This window comes from Caretta caretta, chromosome 5 (genome assembly GCF_965140235.1).
Source record: "Caretta caretta isolate rCarCar2 chromosome 5, rCarCar1.hap1, whole genome shotgun sequence".
In the NCBI taxonomy this organism is placed as follows: domain Eukaryota; kingdom Metazoa; phylum Chordata; order Testudines; family Cheloniidae; genus Caretta; species Caretta caretta.
The window spans coordinates 48,779,122-48,802,544 of record NC_134210.1 but is presented as its reverse complement, the minus strand read 5'-3'; the positions used below and the strand labels follow the sequence as shown (position 1 = coordinate 48,802,544).

Sequence of the window (23,423 nt, the reverse complement as noted above, 5' to 3'; positions counted from 1 at the left end):
TCTATTGGCATTAATGAGAGTTTTGCCATTGACTTCCATGACACCAACATTTGGGCTCTTGGTGACACTAATCCTGCAAAGACTTATGTGCTTAACTTTTAAGTACGTGAGAAGTCCCATTCTACTTAAAGTTAAGTACACGCCTCAGTCATTGTAGGACTGGAGCCAAAGAGACCTGCAGATTCACTTGCCTGCCAAGCTCCAGAAATCCCCTTTCAATGAGCCAAGTAAATTCCTGCCAAAGCCACGAAATTCTCTATCTTCTGCGATTTTTTTTTTCCTTCACACTTTCCCCCGTTTCTCTGACCTCTCAACGTCAGGGAGGCTGTGGTGGGGTGAGAGACTCATGGATGGATTTGGTAGGTTGGGGTTGGATCTGAGCACCAGTCAAGGGTGGACTGTGAACAGGTTTGGCAGCTGGGAGGTAGGGTTAGATCACTGGTTTAGCAGAGAGAAGTTGTTGCAGGCAGGTTCAGCAACTAGCTAGGAGGAGAGTCCATACTGCAGCATAGTCATTTGGGGGTGGTTAGTATCAGGACGCCATTAACTCACCAGTGATGTGTATCTTCTTTTATATCATCAATCCATGGATTTTCACATTCTTAATTCTGAGATGGAGACAGTGCAGGTAACAGTGGATAAAGAATGTCTAAAGACCTTGAGTTGTAGTTGCTGAGCAACCATGCGATGAAACAACAGAGATGAACTTGGGCTGCAAATTTTGGATCCAAACTTTCCCAGGATTTAGGGTGTCTGGATGTAGGGTCTTGTTTCGTACTCTCATCTGTATCATACTTATTCAACTGCTCTCTGTTAAAAAGAGCCATTACTAAAATAAAGAGCTGCCTCTGATCAAGTGTGTGTATGATAGAGACATGGAGGAGAGGGGGATGGACAGATGACCACACCTAACAAATATGCATATTTCTCAAGTGAATTAAAGTGTACTTTAATTACTGTATACACTAATCATAACAACGATAGTAGAGGGAGGAGACTCAATACAATTTTAGATGTCACATTCAAATAAGCTTTATTGTGGCATTCACAATAATTTACTTTGATGAAATCTGTGGCAAATCCTGAACAAAGTCAAGGAAGCGCTCGGCAAGTACTGCCCTCCACCAAGAAGGTTTTCTTAGTCTCCTAAACTGGTCACTTTTTCCTCTTCCTTAAAAAATGCCTCTTAGAACTTAGTTACCACTTTTGTCAGCCTCCCCTATTTCCAGCCACTAAAATATCTTTGGCCTGATCCCGGGGACTAATTCTTCTGCCACAGCACAGCCTGGAAGATCCAAGTAGCAGTGCTCTAAGTTGTGTCGTCTGCAAAGGCTACTCTGGCAGCCAGGAACCGCAGCAATGTTCTGCAATGTTCATGCCCTCTTTCTGTTGGTAATATCCCTTCCATGTTGCCTTCTCTCGGAAAATCCCCAGCTGGCCAGTTAAATTGCTTTTCCACCTGCTTTGTGCTACTGGAGCTGTGCAAAGGAGGTGGAATGGGACCATGAGCAGGCCCCTTGTATTTAATAGGATGGAAACATGGGACGCCATCTAATGATGCAAATATGTTTTCCATTTGAAAATGCTATAGCCATGAACTTATATAGAAGGCTTTTGTGGAGGGTGTGGGGGAAGGTTCTGGCTTTAATAAGCAAAAATTCCCCACTGTAGTATAATACCTAATTAATAATTGTTTGTATGCTAAGTTTTTGCCCACACTAAATTTTATACTTATCTCAGCATATGTTTGATATGGCCACATTTCTCATGAATGGCAAAGCCACAGGTGGGTCATACCAGTCATTTCAAACAAGTCCCAGCAGAGAGAGAGGGATGGATGAGGGGCAGGGGATGACCTCAAAGATGCATAATTATTGTGATTTTTTGTTCATATTTTATCACAGAACAGTGCCAGGGGTCTCCACACTGCATGTATACATATATACTGTGTGTGTGTTATACATCTATCTATAGCCAATGTTAAATTTTACAAGTGAGGGGGCGAAAATAATCCAGAAATTTAATCTTAAATTTTGGGGATAGACTGTATTTGAAAACATTTTGTAGACCATCATGCCACAAGGTAGAAGAGCTTTGGATTATATCATCAAAAAGAACAGATATTCATCAGGATATTTACAATTCACAGCCTTGTGACTGGGCACACCTTGTACTTCACTTCAAACAAGTATTTCACAGTAACGTGTAGCATGATGGGGGCCCTGGGATACTAACTCAGCAGACAGCATCACTTCTACGTTCCCTTATTTTCCATGGTCTAGGAAGTCTATAAGGCCTTGGTCACACAGACTCGTAGTGGCTTAACTTAAGATGTGTTTTTAAACTGATTTAGTTAAACTGGTGCAAGTTGTCTTGTATAGACAAGGCCTAAGTTTGACCCTCTGACACCCTAACAGCCTTTCATGATATGACAGCATAATTCTATGTATACTATGAGTTCCCAAGTGTGAACATGGTAATGCACAGCTCTGTAAATACAATCAATACTTCCTATTCTAGAAAGTCCCCATACACCATATTATCATGATAAACCAAAACAGCACCAAAGGAGTAATGGCAGGCTACCAGCCTAAATTGCATTTAGTTTTAAAAATATATTCCTATTTATGTGAACATCAAGGGAATCTGTGTTCCATGCATTTATAGACTTCATAAATAGTTTTGGTGAGAAGAAGTTGTTATAATCTATAATTTTAACCAAAATAGACTCGTCAGCCACAGATCTCGAGGTGCTTTACAAAGGTGGTTGAACAGCATTATTCCCATGTTACAGTTGGGGCAATTGAGACACAGAAGTTAAGTGACTTTACACAGAAAGTTGGTGGCTGATTTGGGAGGAAAGCCCATGACTCCTGACCCTCAGTGCCATTCTTAAACCACTAGTGACTAGTCCATGGCTACCCTATGTGATAAAGCTAAGACTGAATCACTTGCTCAAATTATGTATGTCCTCAATCCTATCAGTTTGAACCATAATTTTATGTAATCAGCTAAACACTTTCCATAAGTACTGTGCATCAAGGGTACTTCTGGTCCCAGTCTGTAAATGAGACAACAGGGCATTGTCATTACTGCAGCACTTTATGGATAGATAAAGACAAGAGCAATACTGTTATTGAACACCACGAGCCAGACCCTGGGCTGTCTTGGGACAGTACAAAGCTCTTCTGGTCCCAGATCCAGGTCCCAGATGACTTCCCCCTGCATAGCGGGACTTGTGGGTTACAACAGCTGCTGTAGAGACTCTTCTACCATCACCACCTCTCCGGGCCCCCAGTGTAGGGGGCATAGCTGAGAGAAGGGGGATGGCAAGGGCTCTGTCATGCCCCAAGATCCATGGCTACCAGGGTAACCTTTGGGGCCATTGGCAGCTAGAGCAATTTGAAGCAAGTGGGTTCTAAGTTGAAGTGGGAGCCTGGCCTGGCACAGATCAGCCCAGGAGCAGGGAAGCACCAAGGTGGCATAAAGCCACCTCTGCACAGCCCCCTCCTGAGCTGCACTGTGTGCGCCTCAGCCCCAACTCAGGATCTGGGCCTATGGCTAGGACAAAATCTGGACTTGTCAATATTTTGCATTTTAATGTAACACCAAACTGTTGAATGCTAATTAGAAGCCGCATTTGTTACCTACTGTAGCTACACAGACCCAGGGCACCATCCTAAAATGGTGTCCCTGACCGGAATGACTGTGGTTTTGCAGGAGGATGTTTCTAATGGAGGAGACGGCAACTGAACTCAAATAATACGTTTTCGGGCACTGATTTCTGTTAGGGTTATGAAAGCTGTCATCTCCAATGAATACGTACAGACTTCAAAAGAACTGCCGTGTGTAATGCTGCCTCTATCAACCATCACCAAATTCACAGGTACAGAAAAGTGTATGGAAGCATAAAATGAATAGAGAGGAAAACTAAATACAGAGACACCTAGGCGAGAACACTGGTACTTCCAATGCAGTGGGCAAGGTTCCACGATCTCTCTCCTCTTATATCATCCAATCATATTCACATTGCAGAAATCATTGTTATGGGTCCAATCCTGCAAATGGCTAAGCACCATCACCTGCCATCTTCACAGGATCAGCCCTATGGCTCAGTGGTCATCAGACTCTCTCTTTAGACTCATTTGAGTTTTGGATTTTCCCCTTGCAGCTTTCCTGAGGTAGCAGACCTGGACATCTTCCTTCCTATGTTTCAAAACTTTTAAAGAAGAAGAGGGGAATAAGGAGGACAGACATGAGGAATTATCCTAGCTATTGCGCAAGCAGGCTCAATTTGAAGCATTCCATTACCACAGACAGTGCCACAGCCTCCCACAAAAGCATTCAAAAGTGGAGTTCATTTTTATAAGTATCACCTTGAAAGATATTAAGGACACAGTGTTGGTTTGGTGATTTATACAATGATCCATCACGTCTGGGGGCTGACTCTCCATTGCATTCTGATTCTCTATTGCACCTTGTGTAGTCATTTACACTTGTGCAGAAGGAGCATTCTGATTTGGTAGTATTTTACACCCCATAAATGACTGTACAAAGTCAAGGCTATGGAGCGTCAGACTCTGGATAACACTGACTACTGAGTATAGTGTACTGCTATAGTGAAACATCAGCAGAACGTCTGTGCATGAAAGAGCTTTCAGAAGACAAATCAACCCATTCCTTCTGTTGTTCAGCAAGTTTTTCAGCCAAGCATTTTATTAAAACAGGGTCCACTTTGGAGTCAAATTTATTGGCAAACCAGTGTCCATAATTTATAAGCCACCTTAATTCTGAAGCTCCATAGATGCACACACTGCGAAGATGTGTACCAGTACAAGGAGGATATAAGTGATCCTCCAGATAATTCCATTTTACCAGGCGAGTCTTGCTTTCCAGGTCTGTTATATCTTGAGCTGATCTTGAAATCTCCCCAGGTATTCCAGGCAGACGTGCAAGGGTTGCCCAGAAATGTTCATCTGGAGAATAAGTGTCCTTGGACCATTCAAAAAAATCTTTAGCAAGAGAATTTTCAAAGGTATATTGGATGAATGCTCGACTTAAAACAAAATAGGCACTGCCTACAAAAACCTCAATGTTGTGAGGTGGTGGCTCTTTAGAAATGTTGGTTTTTACAGGCATCTGCATGTACTTATAAGGCACTGTCTCAAGTTCATAGTGATATGTGAATCGTTCCCTTTTGCTGCTACTTGGCTTTACGGTCTCCAGCATGTTTCCTCCATTGAGTTTCTTCAAATCAGATACCAATTCAAAGTTTGACCTCAAAGGAAAGTCTTGACCACACAAATTAATAACATACTTCCACGGAAACGACGACCTCATCAAGTCAGACAAACAATTAAAATCTGCTTGGAGCCTAGAAATGTGTGCATATTCCACTGTCTCCAATTTAGATGCAATGAAAATATTGGGGAAGCACTTAGCTAAATTGTCCATAGCACGTTTGAAAGTATTAGCGGACTTTTGGTCATAATGGATGCAGTAAATATTTTGATGGCTGTATATTGTGTGTATGAGTCTTTCAACCATTATTGCATCTTTGTGAACAACCAAAGAGTAGGCTAATGGGAAACTTTCCTCCTCCGGGGAAACAGGCTTTAGGTGGTATCCTCTAAGTGTATAATACACCTGACAATCGCTGGTCATAGCTATAACGTCTTCATCTTCTAAATCAATGATGTCGTTTCTTCTTATCTCTAAACTCTTGCCAATTTCACCGGGTTCTTGTTCGTATATATATGAACAGTTAATTTCATACTGGAAGTCGTTTCTAAGATGGGAGTATTTGTTTTTAACATAAGAAGAAGTGCTTAAAAAGTGCTCAACCAAATAAATACCTTTGTGAGGGAATAAGAGTCTTTCAACATTGAGGAGTTTCAGAAGTGCAAGCAGCCACACCGTTAAAAACAGGATCAGGATCTTTTGTCTCATGGGATACTTGAAGGGACACTTATATCTCTTCATTCTGTAGGAAGACAGCAATATAGTGAGATTTTAATCATGAAAGGGTACAGTAAAGATATTCCAGCTTCTGCTAGAAACAAAACCGCATTGATTTGGCTACAGCTTAAAAACAATGATTAGCAGAAAGACAGGGCATTGAAAACACTATTATTTTCTTATATTAAACCTCACTTAGTAGCAGCAGATCATAAGCATGTTAATTCAGGGCCAGATTTTGTCAGCCTTGTTTGCACCAAGCTGTTCCTCATGCTGAAGTAGCATAGTGAAGTCAGTGGAACACTTTGCAGAGTAAGATACTATTCAGCCTGAGTAAGGGTATCTGCATCACATGATTGATTTGCCAACTCCCTTTCATCTCCACCTGCACGCCCCCAAGGAAGAAACCACCAGCAGTCCCTGGTATTGCAGAAGTGCAATTTTCATCTCTGTGCTACTAGGGAGTTGGGCTGAATTTAGCCCCTTGGCTAAAATCCCATTGAATTCAGTTGAAGCAGGATCAGAACCATACAGTTATTTCTTTACAGGTCAGTTAATAGTGGATATTTATTTTGTTCAGATATTTTAAATATTGCTTTTTAAAATTAAAAATAAAGAATTGAAGCCAGTGCTTTAAAAATCAGACAGAGCATCCTCTTTATCGGCAACATTGGGGCTGGCCAATGTGTGGGTGTATAAGCATGGAGGAGGGGTAAGGTACTTCCCCCCAACACCTCCAGGTATGGCTAATCCTTGCACAGAAGACCCTGCCCTCCCTTCAGGGGTAAGGGCTGCTCCCGGATGGTGGCAGCAACTGCTGCAAAGGAAGTGGCGGTGAGATGGGGTCATAACCCTGGCAGCAATGGAGGGGAGCACACAGTGCACCCTTCTGCCTCCTGGAGCTCTGGGAGACTGCTGCAAAGGCACTGCCGAGGTCTAGGTTGTGCAACAGCATATTAAAAGCCACCTGCTATGTAACCACTTTTAAACTTAGGTTTTATTCCAGTGAAAGCGAAGTACAATGATCCTTTCTCCAGGTGTTTTTTTTGCTTTCAGCAGCAGAGTGTGAAGAGCATCGTGTCTATTACTGGATTAAAATGAGACAGGACTCAGCATCCAGGTGCGATCTTAGTTATAACTCCATTTTCTCTCTTAATGGAACTACTCATGCATAGAGCAGTCTGCAATGTTTTTTCTCTGAAAGGAGCTGTTTAGCTACCACTGTATGAGTGTGTGGTTCATAGGAAGGCAAAGAACAGAAGACAGCTTCGCTACCTTATGGTCATATGTTTTACTGAATTTGAAAAATATGAAACTGAACCAGGGTGACCAGATAGCAAATGTGAAAAAATCGGGACGGGGGTGGGGGGTAATAGGAGCCTATAGAAGAAAAAAACCCCAAAATCAGGACTGTCCCTATAAAATCAGGGTATCTGGTCACCCTAAACTGAACAGTCAGCAAAGGATACATGTGCAAACTGCTGTGGCGAGGCCTTCTTCAGGAAATGTGCATAGGAAGTACTATTCAATTCCTGGTTTGCAAAACTGCTACAAGATCAGGAGCACCTCAGCCACAGAATGCGTTGATTAATACACTAATAACTATATAGGTATCGGCAATGAAATAAGATGATTTTGGAATAGCTTTTGAACACAGTGACTAGCCTCAGGATTAGGGGAATCCACAAATGGCATAAAGCCAGTATAACTGTCTCTATACTTCTATCCCCAGCACTCCCCCATGTCATAGGCAGGCTAGAGGTGGGTGGGTGAAAGGAGCTGGTGTCTCGTTGGAGTCCGTTGCATCCGATGAAGTGAGCTGTAGCTCACGAAAGCTTATGCTCAGATAAATTTGTTAGTCTCTAAGGTGCCACAAGTACTCCTTTTCTTTTTGCGAATACAGACTAACACGGCTGCTACTCTGACTCCTAATGACCTATAATTCTGTAGCAACTTGGCCTTAGAGCTTCTCTACATTATCCTAGAGTCCAAAACAACCTCAGTTAGCTCCAGGATTGGGGCAGGGTGTGTAGATGGTTTGTAGCCACTATTTCCTACCTCCTCAGCTAAATTCCTGCACCAGTATAGCTGAACCCAAGTGTCCATCCCTTTGTGCTTCTAATCCTGATCTCCATTACAAGAGCAAACCTCCCATCAATTTCAGTGTGAGTTTATGTGAGAGCAAAATGGGTTCTTTGGTGCACATTTTCAGCCCAGGATTAACTAGAGTCTGTTTTTGCACTCATGATTTTACAAATGCAAAAAATTGCAAAGGATAAAATTGTGGCCCCAATTATAAGTGGGTACAATTAGTCACTTGGATGTCTATGTACCTGCTCTGCAGGTGCAACCATAATTCAGAAGTCCAAGTGACATTTATTGAGGGTGCAAATAATTCAGATGCACTTTTTACACAATATTAGGACGTACTAGTTGTAGGTACAAAATCAAAAGCCAGCAGCTGAAAACCAGGCTCTCTTTGGGTGTCCTTTTTATTTTTATTGTTTTCTTTCTTTCTTCAGGCTGTCTGCTGTTCTTCCCACCTTTTCTTTTCCCTGTATGTCTTTCTCCTCCTTAATTATTTACTTTTTGGTGAAGCTGTGAAGAATTTCTTCAACACTCGCCCCTTCCTCCTTCCCCTCCTCTCCCCCACCCCCCACTTCATGCTCCTTTAAGCTTCCAGTATGAACTGATGCCCTTATTGAGAGCAGGATCTTTGTGTTGATCAGTGACTCACACTGCTGAGCATGTATGCAGCTGTGGTGTTCCCACCTCTTATGGATGCCTATACTGTGTCTGCCAGGTTCCCAGAATTCACTCAAGTCAACAGAACATTGTGAACATCACAGTGAATGGTTCTTGAGGCATGTTAGAGACTAGGGGAGCAGAGAGGTGATCTTTCTGGGAAGATCTTTCACAGGATCTAGACCTAGGTAAGAACTAACAGCCTTTTCTCTCCAACTTTATCAACTGTCTGAAGATTGATTCATAACAAAAACAGACAGGAACAACAAATCTCCATTCACAAAAAGACAAAAGAACTTAAGAATGGCCATTTTGGGTCAGACCAATGGTCCACCTAGCCCAGTATCCTGTCTTCTGACACTGAGTGGTGTCAAAAGCTTCAGATGGAATTAATAGAACAGGGCAATTATCGAGTGATCCATCCCCTGCCATCCACTCCCGGCATCTGGCAGTCAGAGCCTTAGGGACACCCAGAGCAATGAACCATTTTGGCTAATAGCCATTGATGGACCTATCCCCCAGAAATTTACCTAATTCTTTTTTTTAACTCAGTTATACTTTTGGCCTTCACAACATCCCCTAGCAATGCGTTCCACAGGTGGATTGTGTGTTGTGTGAAGAAATACTTCCTTATGTTTGTTTTAAACCTGCTGCCTATTAATTTCGTTAGGTGACACCTGGTTCTTGTGTTATGTGAAGGTGTAAATAACACTTTCTTAGTCACTTTCTCCACACCACTCATGCTTTTATAAGCCTCTATCACATTTCCCCATAGTAGTCTCTTTAAAAAGACTGGGACTTTTCAGCTTGGAAAGCTCTCCTCCTATGGAAGCGGTTCCATGCCCCAACTCATTTTTGTTGCCCTTCTCTGTACTTTTTCCAATTCTAATCCTTTTTTTTTTTTTTTTTTGAGATGGAGTGACCAGAACTACATACAGCATTTAAGGTGTGCGTACCATGGATTTCTATACTGACATCATGATATTTTCAGTCTTATTATCTCTCTCTTTCCTAAGGATTCCTAACGTTCTGTTAGCTTTTTTGATGGCTGCACCAACATGCTTTGCTGGCAGCAGTTTGTTTAGCTTCACTTCTTCTCTGAGCTCCTCCCAACTCAAATAAGCCAAGCTTTCCCTTTGCCTACTTAGCTCTTTTCTTAGCCCATGCTCCTGAAGCCAACCCCACTCCAAAGGCTGCTTAGAACCAATGACAGGTTTCAAGCCCTAGTACAGAAGACCTCATGGAGGGAGAAACTGCTGACTCATTTTTGCTTTTCCATGGCAGGAAATGGAACGGATTCTCAAGCTGCATGAATCAGCTCCCCCTATGCCAGCCAACAAACAGCTCACCTGAATTCTCAGAGGTCAGTACATCCTTCACTCTTCAAAAGTACAAGACACTCTGGACACAAGACCTGACAGCCTGACCCAGGCCCTTCCTGATAGGTGATAGAGTCCTGAGCAACTGGTGCCATTCATGACTGAAATAACCAATGCTTTATTAATTAGCATTATGAAGGCATTCTACGCCAACTCAAAATGCTGCATTAAAATGGAAAACAGATTGAGTAAGCCATTCAGCACCAAGACAGGTGTAAAGCAGGCATGTGTCCTGTCTCCTTTTTTGTTTATGCTAGTCATTGACTATGGATTAAAACAATGAGGCAGTGATACATATGGCCTAAAGTGAAACAATTCAAGGCTATTTGATGTAGACTTTGCCGACGACATCACTCTTATCAGTGAAGATGCCAACGGACTATAAAAATGCACAAACCAAGTAAAAGAAGTAATGGAGAAGATACGTTTGAGATACAATGCAAAGAAATGTAAAGTCATGTTAGTGGGGACTATCGGGACAAATATCAAAATTGAAGAAGAGAAACTGGAGAAGGTGGACAATTTTACATATCTTGGAAGTATCATCAGCCAAGATGGTACTAGTTCTGAGGAAAGAAAGAAGAAGAACAAGAAGAATCGAGAAAGCAAACGCTGCATTTGGAAGACTCAAAAACATCTCCCTCAAGACAAAACTGAACATGCACAAAGCAATTGTTATCGCCGTCACAACATAAAGCAGTGAGACATGGCAACTTACCAAGAAAGATATGCAAAAGTTGGATGCATTTCATCACAAATGTCTGAGAAGAATATTGGGAATAACATACAGAGATAGGAAGACGAATGAAGAAGTCAGAAAAATGACTGGACAAGGCACCCTCTCACAAATAATGTACAAAAGACGACATAGATGGCTGGGACATGTGCTGAGAATGGAAAAGAATGCTTACCTAATACCACCCTTGAATGGAAGCCAGAAAACGCAAGAAGAAAGAGAGGAAGACTGCAAATAACATGGAAACAAACAGTTCTGAATGACATCAAGCACATCAACACGAAATGGGAATATTTGGCGAGAAGGGCGGTTGACAGGCAAGGATGGCAAATGAGAGTCGTTCAATGTGCAGCAAAGCACGGGATGGGCTAAAGTCTAAGGTAAGGTCTAATTCAATGAAGGAAATTTTCCTTCAAACACACAGTAGTGTTATTAACAGTGAAGAAACCAAGCCAAATACATTGGTTCTAGCCAACTAACACCCAGTATCTCAAACCTTCCATTCCTGTCCTAGCTCATAGAGATGCTAGTCAAAGGCCAACTATAAACTTTCCTGACTGAAGTCAATATCTTAGACCTGGCACAATCTGGATTCAGGCAAGGACCTGGGACAAAAACAGTTTTAGTGGTACTGATGGATGATCTCCTCCTGACAACGGATAGAGGGCAGACATCCATTCTCATCCTCCTGGACATCTCTACAGCATTCAACACTCTTGACCTGAGATACTGCTATCCTGTTTCAGAGAGGTGGCAGAGATCCAGGTTAATGCACTGAAATGGTCTGAGTCTTCCTGGAGGGGTGCACTCAAAGAATAGTGATAGAAAATTAAACCTCCATGACTAGACTCTTCATTTATGGGGTTCTCTCTCTGGTCCTATTCAGGATCTACCCATGGCCAGCGATGAACTGGTCAGACTACATGGACTCAAGTGCCAGCAATATGAAGATGATACACAACTTTACCTATTCTCCACCATATATGACCACACCACTACCACCAAGATGGCCCAATGTTTAGATGAGATCAGCTCATGGATGAACAACAACTGGCTGAAGCTGAGCCCTGCTGGTGAGCAGAGAAAAGCACACTTCAAGAGTTTGCAGCCTAGGTGCAGTCTCCTTTGACTGAAGGCACACACACCCAATTGGTCAATTCCATCAATAGCTTAGGAGTGCTGTTGGAGTCTTAGCTGACATTAAGCTCTCACATAGCAGCATCTGGGAGAAATGCTTTCTACCATGTCCTGTTGGCTAGGAGACCGTGTCCCATCCTGGTGGATGATGAGCTGGCCTTAGTTAGACACACCTTCATCACTTCCCATCTGGGTTATAGCAATGGGATAAACCTGAGCATGAAGCCATTAGCTCTTAAGAAACTCCAGCTAGCACAGAACATTGCAGCACTTCTCGTTAGCAACATGGTTACCGCAAGCACATCAGACCTATCTTTGCTCCCTACACTGGCTTTCCATAGAACATGAAGTCAAGTTCAAGGTCTCTGTTCTTATCTTCAAGATGCTGAGTGGCCTGTGCTCAGCATATCTAAAAGATTGCCTACAGCCCTCAGAGGAAGACTGCGGTTGACAATGCCGCCCCTCTGGCAGAAAGGAGCTGTCCACCTCATCTGTGCAGGAGACCATGCTCTCTCAGGGGCAAGTTCGTCAATTCCAAGTACATAAGATATTTTTTCAACCAGCATGCCCTAACAAACACAAAGCATGTATGTTTAAAAAAACCAAAACCCTACCAAAACATAACACTCCACTGCGCACATCATTCTCCCTCTGAGGAAAGGATGAGAGAGAGAGAGAGAGAGAGATGTCAGTCTTGACTAAGGCTAAGGTTTTGTCATGGATATTTTTAGTAAAACTCACGGACAGGTCACAGGCAATAAAGAAAAATTCACAAAAGCCTGTGACATGTCCCTGACTTTTACTAAAAATATCCATGATAAAATGGGAAGGGGCTGAGAAGCTGTGGGGTAGCTGGGAGCTCCAGGGACCCTCACCACCCATGGGGGCTCGGAGCTCCAGGTCTCCCCTCCACCCACAGCTCAGAGCTGCAGGGTTCCCCTGTCCCCAGCGGCAGCAGGGAGCTGCAGGGGTCCCTCAGCTGTCCACGGTGGTGGGGAGCTGTAGGATACCCCCTCTGCTGTTTGCAGTGGCGAGGAGCTGCGGGGTACCCCTGCTGTTCATGGTGGCTCGGAGGTTGGGGGCCCTGCTGCCTCAGATGGTGGGGATACCTCACAGCTCCCTGCCACTGCGGGAGGTGGTGGGACCCTGCAGCTCCCAGCTGCTGGGGCTGAAGTCACGGAGGTCTTTGGAAGTCACGGATTCCATGACTTCCAAGACCCCTGTGACAAAATCGTAGTCTTAGTCATGATGCTTAATGCGCTACTGGAGAGTGCTCAGATACTATGATGATAAGAGTGGTACAAGAACCTATACAGAATAGAATAGAAATGCCCAAGTTTACCCTTCTCCTTGGCCTCTCGTTATCTAATCCAATCTCTGGCTGTGCCTAATAACGTATCTCAGGTGCTTATACCATTCCTCTTATTAAGTTCCATTTTCCTTATGTGTTGCATGCAGGGTCAATATTTTTTTTCCCCTTATGTAGGATTGTTATGGCAGGAAAGGAGGTGGGAGTCACCACCTTCTTTTGATGGCCAAGATCGGGTACCGCCAAGGTTATGCCACCTGGTAGCTGTAGTGATTCATCTACCTGCTTAAGGATAGTCCCTCAGGACTAAGTGAAGGCTTATTACATCTTGTAGCCCTCACTACTCTGCACTGACTATCCAGCCTGTCTAAGTTAGAGCGGGGACTTGCTAGCAGCGTAGATAGTAATGACAGAAGGTAAATCGGGTGCTTTTATTTACCTTTCCACATAATGCAAGAACACCATAAAACTGCTAAGCAACACATTTAAAACTGATTTAGGAAACACTTTCTAACCTTGTGGCAGGCTCGTTATATGTTGTATCATAGAGACCAAGAGCTCAGCAGCTTTGTAAGAGTAGGCATTTATCTGACTAATGTGAACATCCACAGTTACGTGAGACAGGACACAAGTAGGGATAGGGCATATGAACTATTGTGTTTCAAGGCATTTGCTGACCGCTAACTGCCAAGTTTTCAGAGCAGAAACCACTAACAGGCATCTTATTTCACATGACCTATTATGCTATTGTCTGCATGTGGGTTTGGCCACTGATAGACCAGTCTAGATGGATTCACAGCTGCATCCTCCTCTGTTCTTGTGGTTTTTTTGCAAGACACAGATTTGAGCAGCTTTATAAGTTCGAAAACCACAAATAATCTGGGGCAGTTTATGATGGCCTTGTGTAAGTGGGTAAGGGAAAAGAGAGAGAGAGAGAGAGTGGAGGAGCCTCTCTCTTCCTTGTGTTACTGCAACAGGGGTCAACTACAGTTACTGTCCTTGCACTCCCTGAATGTAGAGATGCTCCAGGCTAACCCAAGTGGCTGTAGCCAACCCAAAGTGGGTGGAGTGGAGGTGGGGCCTGCTCCTCTCAGTATAGACATCAGTGTTGAGCTGAATACACACTATGCCCTTCAAATTGGAGGCGGGCTGCCGCTCCACCACGAGGAGACTGTGGAGGAATTTTGCAGGTCCCCACGGGCTCCCCCTGCAGTGCAGCTGCATCATAACCCCCACAAGGAAGGACAAGCCTTAAACCCACAATCTAGCCCACCCCCCAGCCATCCCCCTTTTTTTTGTCTGTAAGATACTAACCAGACACATCTCATGCTAGAGTAAATCAGGAACTGTTCCAACGAAGTCAGTGGAATTTCACTGCTGTAAATCCAGTCCAAGAACAGGATCATGTCCTTCCTTAGCAGTGATTGTTCCTCGGCAGTCACCAACTTGGGCAGACTACAGAAGCTGGCACTAATGTAGCTACACTGATGTAGTTAGACCTGGGCAAACCCCAGTTATTTGCACACCATAGCACACCAGTGCAAAACAGGGCTTACACCTGTACATCTTAACCCAGTAATTCACGTGGGTAAGTCACACAGAGTGACCCCCCTGACTTATAGCAGTGCAGTGTATCTATACTGTGAGTTTGCACTCATGTAATTACATAGGGACAAATAAACCAGTGTAGACAGAGCCATGGAGGCAGGACAAACAATGATTATATTACTAAGCTAAGAGTTAATACAAGAATGCAGAAGGCATTGAAATCCCACTGAGAGATACAGAGCCCCACCTAGCATACTGGTCTATAGACCAACCCACTGACTTGAGAAACCCCAAACAAGGCACCGCACAGTGTAAATAGAAACCTGCTCTTGAGATTCTTCTGAAGAAATATGCTAAATAAAGTTAAAGTATGATAATCACTGCAGTGACTCAACCGAGTCACAGCTCTTTAAATACAGTACCATGTGCCTAGCACAGCCTACCCCGCATGCTTCTCCAAATATCCCTTTGTGGGTGGCCAGTCAGATTCTGTCACAATCAGGAACAGGATCTTCAAAGATCAAAGCACAGAGAGGACTCTCTGCATGCTGATCTCTCCCATCCTGCGCAGAGTAGGAGTCAACAACTTTCACTGAAGCCTTGCTCTGATCCTGGCCACCCCCCACTTTGGACCCTCTGGAAGGACCCTCCATGGATCCAGAGCGCTGCTTGTGGGGAGGAATCTAGAAAGGGAGGGCCAAGGGAACACATCATTCCCTCAACCCAGCAACAACAAATCCAGCTAAAACAGCCTCCGTCGCCTTCTATGCTGGGAAATCAAAACAGCCTCCTCCTCACAACACACATACACTTCCAAAGAAGTTCTCAAAGTAGCAATGGGTGGAGGGAGTTTCCTATGTCAGCAACCCAGGAGGAGGACAGGGGCTCTGGATCTGGAGTGGAAGCACAGGACTTCTGTGTGGCTCTCCCCCAAGATCTATACGGATATTAGATGATCCACTGGCTCAAGGGGAATAGCTCCCCTGCACTTTCTGTAGGGGGCTCAACCTGGCCTCCTTGACAAACCTAGTGGGATTCTCCACCCACCTGCCCACCGAGAGCAGACAGCTCTGATAACACCAAACAGTCTTGGTTGCTCTGTTTGTAGTTAAAAAGGCCTCTCCAGACACACTGACATTTTATGGTACCAATGTCTGTAGAATGTTCAAATCCAGGGCAGTTCATCTGAAGAGGTTTTTGTTTGACACATGCATATCTGCAGCTTGTCCGAGATGAAATCTGTTGTAGCCAAAGCAGGGGTGTCCAACCTCTGGCCCTCCAGGCTCTAAATCATGGCACTCAGAGACTATTGGATTAAGAAGAAAATGTGTATTTGATTAGGAGTTCAGTGTGTGTTCCCAGAGCCATGCCCTGTGATTTCTAAATGGAAGTATTTGAATGTGTTCAGGGGCTTCATTTCTCCCAGTGTCTCCCACTGCTTTGACTACAGTCAGGAATGGATCCTCATGGGAGGCGGGAGCACTCTGAACAGCTAGTGTCCTTCCCCTGCTGTTCCTCAGCCTGAGAGGCACAAAGGGAATGGAACAAGGCAGAGAATCGGTCCCCCTTAAGCGCGAATTGTGGTCTCTTGACTTCTTTGAAGCAATAAGTTCCACTGTCATGCTACAAGTGTTGGACACTGCTGATTGAAAGGATATTCAGAGTTTCCCATTCATAAGGCCATGAACGCTGCTCAAGATCCTACCAAGTACACATTTAACAAAAAATGAATCCACTCACAAGCACGGGGGTGAGGGCAAATTCTGCCCCCATGCAGCTGAGCTTCACCGGTGTAACTGACAGCAGAATTGAGTCCAGGGTGTATAACTAAATGCTATCAACTCTGAGTGCCCACTTACAGACCACAGAGGTCAATTACAATTGTTTTGCCTGACAGCAAATCTCTAGAGTTCGCAGCTGATTATTTGGAAAATCAAACTAAAATTAGAACATGGGTCTCAGTGGAAAGGGTTCAGCTGGGAGGGGCCGGTGGTTCTGCTGACATCAGATGCAGTTAATTCAGAGGAACCATAAACCTTATGTGTTGGCAACTGGTGGCCAGTAAAAGTCCTACTTGACATTTTAAAGAATATGTATGTTAATCCTGGTATCCCAGACAAAATCCAGGTGGAATAACTATGTTCTGCAGCAAGCATCCAGCTTTTAATTAAGTTAAGGGAACCATATATATGAAAAGAATTTGGCCCATAGTTTGTGAATAGAAGATAACATTATTGACTACAGTGCATGAGAAACTTTATAAGCTAGCATACACTATACTACGAGATCCTGCTATGTGACATGGGAATTCCACTGTACTGCATGGAGTTATTACATGATATTTAGGAACATTTCATGGCAACTAGAAGATAATGGGTGTACCCATTGTGGATAGAATTAATCTCTCTGGAGAGATTTTAAGTTTGGTTTCTGTTTATAGGCTACTCAGGAAAAATATTATCATCTTATTTCCTTCCTATTTCATGCATTCTTTGTACTCTAGCTATTTAATCAATGCATAGGGCCTATCACACTGGTATCTAAGTTCTTCGAGCTACTTGTGACCGGCAGTGCTCTGGCAATTAGGAGCACTAGATCGGTTTCTGACCTCACATCAGCGTAACTGAAGAGTAACTCCTGGGAAGTCAGTAGAGATAAAGTGGTATAAAACTGGCACACAAGTTCTGAACGAGTCTCATTGTCCTGAAATTGCTAAGGCCAGCAACAGAATCTGGAATTTCAGGGCCAAGATTGCAGGTGCATTTCAGAATTAAACAAGAATAGAAGGGCTTTGCACCAATTCACTGGTCACTCTAGCTATAGGCAAACAAGGCACCACCGAACCAACAGATGGCTCAACATATCCTCCGACCCCAAAAGTCTGTTCTGGGAGGGGCAGCACACTGAAGTTTTGCCTTGGGCACCAGATTGTCTTGACCAGCTCAGTGACAGCATTGCTATTTCAGCTGGATTTCAGGGCAAGAAAGGCTTAAATTGGGCTTCAAATGAACTAAACACGTTTATGGACTTAAATAATCAGAAGAGGATAGTAAACATAGTCTATGGGCTTGTGGTGTGGCTATATCTGAAGACCCGGACTTAGGCATGATTTCATTTGACTAAGACTAACGATTTACGCAGGGAGCATTTGGGTTGTTGGGAGATTTTAAATGTTTTACTGCAGCTCCTGACTATTATTACAATTGTTACCATAAACTGTGTGTACACAAAGTAACAGCAAATCCCAGGCTCCTTGTGAAACTCAGAGATGCCAATGACCTTTTCATGCACCACCAGCTTGTAGATACATTGACTGTACACAAGAACAGAGGACTGACTCCTACCTCTTCTGGGTAACTCTTTCCTGCATTAGGCCATTCTGTGCTCAGTACTGCTTCTTGCCTGCTTCCCACGCAAGCAGCTGTATCTAGCTGCTTCCTGAACTAGCAATGTGGGGAAGTGGGTCACATCAGGACTGCAGGCCAGGGGAAGAGGAGGAGGTGGTTCTCAGGTGTTCTCAACAACTTTTTCCACCACTAGACTCCTCACCCAGCCTTTCCAGATGGCATCACTCCTCCCTGGCATTGGACTCCCACGTGGCCATGCAAAACTCTAGATTCTAGAAAAACAGCCAAGTGACATACCATACACTTGGGAATTAACCAGTGTCCAAGGATATATTTAAAGTAATAGCTACACTGTTTAAACTACATTTTTTTAAAAAAAAATCCAAATTTCTTCATCTTTTGGGTTACATATTAAGATAATTCAGTCCTGCCCCCACAGGGAGGGGATAACCATGAAGAACATTTATTGAAATCCAAGGGGGGACAGTTCTGATGAGGGCCACTGGTTATGCTCAGACCTGAAGGTCACCTGAACCAGAGTTCTGGATCTAATCTGTCCAGAAGGACAAACATGTCAATGGCAAGATCCGACATAACTGCTTCTACCCAGAGTCTTGTCCAACCTTTCCCATGAACTGTTGACACATTTCTTATCTTTGTTCAAATGGTGCTATTTTACTGGTGGCATCTTTGCAAGGGATTATTTGTGATCATAAGGAATTCTGCCATTACTAGATTCTTTATCTGATTTCCTCCTCACATTGTTTCTGTTTCTATGCAGCATGCACAGAATATAATTGCTTCAGTGACCCAAGTCAGGAGCTGCCAGATGGGTCTGCCAATTATGTAGTCCCACTATGCTGTCTTGTTAACCCTGCTAAGGAAGATTCAGTAGTGATCCACATAGATTCACTTGCTGATTGTATTCATATTTCTGGTGGGTAAAATCCTACCTTAAGAGTTTCACTTCTATATCCTAAGCCCTAGTATTTGTTCACATCAGAGGGTACATTGTATTTATATAATTATCTATTTGTATTTATACATCTATTGTATTTGTTCACATCAGAGGATACATCTACACTTCAATATAAACCCCACAGCACCAAGTCTCAGAACGCAGGTTGGCTGCCTCAGGCTCATGGAACTAAAAATCGCAGTGTAGACTTTTTGGTTCAGGCTGGAGCCTGGGCACTGAGACCCCACAAGGCGGGTGGGTGCACAGACTTATTTCTCATTCCCTACAGCACCAGATGCACCCAACATTAACTATTTTACCTCTCTGTCTGTTACTCAGTCGTAGGTGTCTGTATGTTCTTTAAACTTCCTGTATGTTCTTTTCCATCCGTCTTAGGTATTTATATGGCCCAAATCACCATAGTATCTGATCGCCTGAAGCTTTTTAATATATTTATCCTCACAACACCTTGTGAGGGAGGGAAGAACTATTATCACTATTTTACTGATGGCAGCTGAGAAACTAAGTGACTTGCCCAAGGTCACACAGGAAGTCTGTGGCAGAGCAGGAAAATGAACATAGGTCTCCTGAGTCCTAGGATACTGCTCTAACCACCAGACCTTTCTTCCCCACAAGCAAAGTTTAGGTCCGGCCCTTTGTTATGTTATTTGATTGGGACCTCTCAGGTACAATGCCCAAGATTCAGTAGGCAAATTTCTTCCACTCATATGTCCCAAATTACTGTGTCATGCCAGCTGAGGCCCAGAGATGCAGAACCCAGCAGGAAGGGGGAAATAAGCATAAGATCTAGGGATAAGTAAAGATATAGTTAATGGCAAAATTTTCAAACTTAGTTACCTAAAAGTTAAGCATCTAAATCCATATTTGGACTCCTAATTAAACATAACCTGATGTGAAAGCCCCTGATATGCTTTCCATGGGACATGAAATTTAGGTTAACATGGACAGAACTGGGGAGGGTTCGCAGAGGGCATTAGAAGGAGAGAGGATGATGCTTCCCTGTTAAGCTGTAATGGAAGGGGAAACACCGTCGGCTAGTTACCCACAAGTTCTCTATGAGCACGAAGCAGCTCACATTACTACTGAGTTCCTTACGGACTCTTTGGTTTGAACCTTTGCTGTGGATCAGATACTTCAAGGCTATTATTCCACACAGGAATCCTCACCACTCCAACTTATACATGCTGAGTCAACAACATTGCTCAAATCAACATTCAGTCTAAACCTACCTTTTGAACTTTGCTTTATCTTCTTTCCTTGGGAAAGTGTTCTAGAAAGCTTTGCTCGAGGGACACCATGACTGACTGGATACACAAGAGTAGTTGTTTTCCTCCATCCTCCTAGAACCCACAAACAGTGTTCCAAGCTTTAATATCCTCTTTAACTATGTTTTAATCGAGTATTCAGACATGTATATGTGAGGACCAGGGGGAACATTCCTGCCTGCAAAGAAAAAAAATATATAAATTAAAATGTTAATGAAAAAGTACAGTAACCGTGGAAGTGTTATGTAATAAGCACATCTCTTTAGCTGCTTATGTTTAGTTCATAATTTAAACAGCTTGGTTTCGTGATTTCACTGTACCAAATCCTCTACTACCCATTCTTAGCGTGAATTGTGTGAAATTACTGTTGTCTTTAACTATTGACATCTTCTAAATACCCACAATGACCTGAGTTTGACACTTGCTCAGACTTTCCCCTGATAGCAGGAGAACTATGTAAAAGAACATTTGGCATCTGAAAAATTTGATCTCAGCCCGTTGTTCAAATGTACCGCTTAATACACTGAGGCATAGCACCTTATGCTGTCACTCATTTTCTTGTTATGTTATACAATGGAACATAATATCTGCTCCTGATGGTACCTGAATCTGGCAAACTTGAAAAATACGGTTTTGGAGAACTGCAGGTAAAGACATTTCTTTTATTAGACACCAGCTACTTTGAAAGACATTGGGCCTAATTCAACTTTCAGAAATCCTGGTATAAAACAGAAGTAACTCCCTCAAAGTCAGTGGAGTTCCACTAGTACGCAGATCCTGTATAAGTGGGAAGAGAAACAGGCTTTATTTCTTCAGATCAGTTGCAGATACAAGCAGCTCAGATGTTCAGTTTTTGAAACTTTGATTCATGTGTTTAGAAAGAAATGATATTTCAACCTCAGAGGTACTATTGTGATCAGAAAGGCAACATTGTAATTTCTGCAAAACCATATGACATACACACACACAATATCAGGTTTCAGAGGAACAGCCGTGTTAGTCTGTATTCGCAAAAAGAAAAGGAGTACTTGTGGCACCTTAGAGACTAACCAATTTATTTGAGCATGAGCTTTCGTGAGCCACAGCTCACTTCATCAGATGTGTCTACACTCTACCCCAGCACTAGATAAGAGGAGAGATATCATTACATACCAACACTAAGTTAACTGGGTCTCCAAGTGCATCTTCTTTTATGCATCTGTTTTTGGCTGGTAAACTCCTTGCAGCAGGAATGGTCTTATTGTTTTGTCTTACACAGTGCCCAGAACATCATGGGTCAAATTTTCTAAAGCACTTACGTAACTTAGAAGCGTAAGTCCCATTGCTTTTCAATTGGACTTAAACTTCTAAATCACTCAGGTGCTTTTGAAAATGTTGGCCCATTTTCTCTTAAAAATAATCTGCAATAATAATTCTCATCTCAGTGTTTTCACTCTTGATTTACAATTACAAGGGGCCTAATCATCCTCTGAGACAGCAGCACTGGAACAATTTTTATTGTTGGGGTGCTGAAAGTCACTGAACAAAACTGTAGACCCTGTACATGATGGAAGCCACTTAAAGCTAGGTGGTGCTACCACACCGCCAGCTCCCCTAGTTCCAACACCCCTGTTCTGAGACCCATGTTGCCATTCTTTCTTCCCACTCCTCCTCTCTACAAAGTCAGAGATCCTCAAGTGGAGAGGGGCTAGGCATGTATTGCCTTCTCCAAAACTCATGGGAATCTGCAAAACAGTCAATGTAGCTTGAAGCTTCAAATAACTTTTTCATTGTCCCTCTCTATATCTTGAAATCACTATTCATGGGCGGGGGGAAGGGGCTATCAGTAGCTGCTGATGGAAGAAGCTCCCGTAGCATGGCTCCAATAAAGCTGAGCTACCTAGAATCCTAAAGGGATCATGGGGCCACAGAGCCAAGCTGACGGCTCAATGCCTATGCACAGATGTACCCAGCCTCGCAGACCTCAGATGTATGTGTGGAACTCTCTGTTCATTGCACAGGAGGGCAAACCCCAACCCCTGGAATAATTTAGGGAAACCTCTGTGGACCAGATCCTCAACTGGTGTAAATCAGTGTTGCTGTATGAAATTAAATGAAACAGTGATATACATCAGCCAAAGATCTGGCCTATTATGTGGAACTTCACGGCTAATTTTGCTCCCAATGACCTAACCCATGTATTTTTCTGTGGGATAGGGTGATCAGGTTTGCAGCATGGAAAAAGGAGAGTTCACTAACTAACTCCTCTTCTCTAGGGGGAAATGTTCTCCTGGCTAGACTAGCACTTAACATTTTTTAACTTTTTACCTCTACTAGAAAAAACTGGTCTTGAGTTTAACAAGAATAAATGTACTAGGAAGCTCAGTGCTACTATAGATTAATGCACTAGCCTTTCATCTGTGGAGACCTAACATCAAATGATAAAAAACAAATTTGAATGGCTCAGCCAACTTCTAAGTGGTACTGTAATGGGGAACCAAAATTTACTAAGAAGTTGGCATGATTAACAGTTGCTGCTCATAAAAAGGCCTTAAACTAGAACCGTAAGGCATGAGTGCTGCAGGTCAGACTGGAAGTGCATTAGCAGAGTTTGGAGTAATCTGAATGCCTGACCACAGCCAGTAAACCCAGTCCTTCATTTTTACAAGCCTAACAGTTCTCCTCAAATTGATTTTAAAAACATCCAGTATTCCTGTCAGAAATCTCAAGCAATACACCACTGACAAGAACATGGAATCTCCATCTTGGAGGAAAACCCTTGATATCATTCACTAACTACAGAAAAGAAGATCTAAAATTTTGAAAGCTCTGATCCTCCTCCCGCTTGCACCCACATGCGATAGAAGTAGTCAGTGGTATTGCACTGGTGTGAAGCTGATGCAGGTGAGAGCAGAATCAGGCCCACGTGCACCTTCTTCCCCCCACACACACACATTTGCCCTGTCTATTCCTTGTTTCATTTATGTCAATGGAGTGACAGATGTGGTGCATAGAGCTGAAGCACAAGCAGCAAATGTAAA

General features: G+C 43.2%; 1 protein-coding gene across 2 annotated transcripts in view; it reads right to left on the bottom strand.

Moving 5' to 3' along the window:
- Window positions 1–1,007: 1,007 nt before the first annotated feature.
- The window catches only part of GCNT4 (glucosaminyl (N-acetyl) transferase 4), a 32,438-nt gene continuing 10,022 nt past the window's right edge, over window positions 1,008–23,423 (bottom strand). For both annotated transcript variants that reach the window (XM_048850983.2, XM_048850982.2), the window contains exons 2-3: window positions 20,368–20,581; window positions 1,008–5,983 (exon numbers count right to left, since the gene is read on the bottom strand). In XM_048850983.2, the coding sequence (XP_048706940.2) occupies window positions 4,615–5,982 (1,368 nt within the window). In that variant the 5' untranslated portion in view covers window position 5,983; window positions 20,368–20,581 and the 3' untranslated portion in view covers window positions 1,008–4,614. The remainder of the gene's footprint in view (window positions 5,984–20,367; window positions 20,582–23,423) is intronic.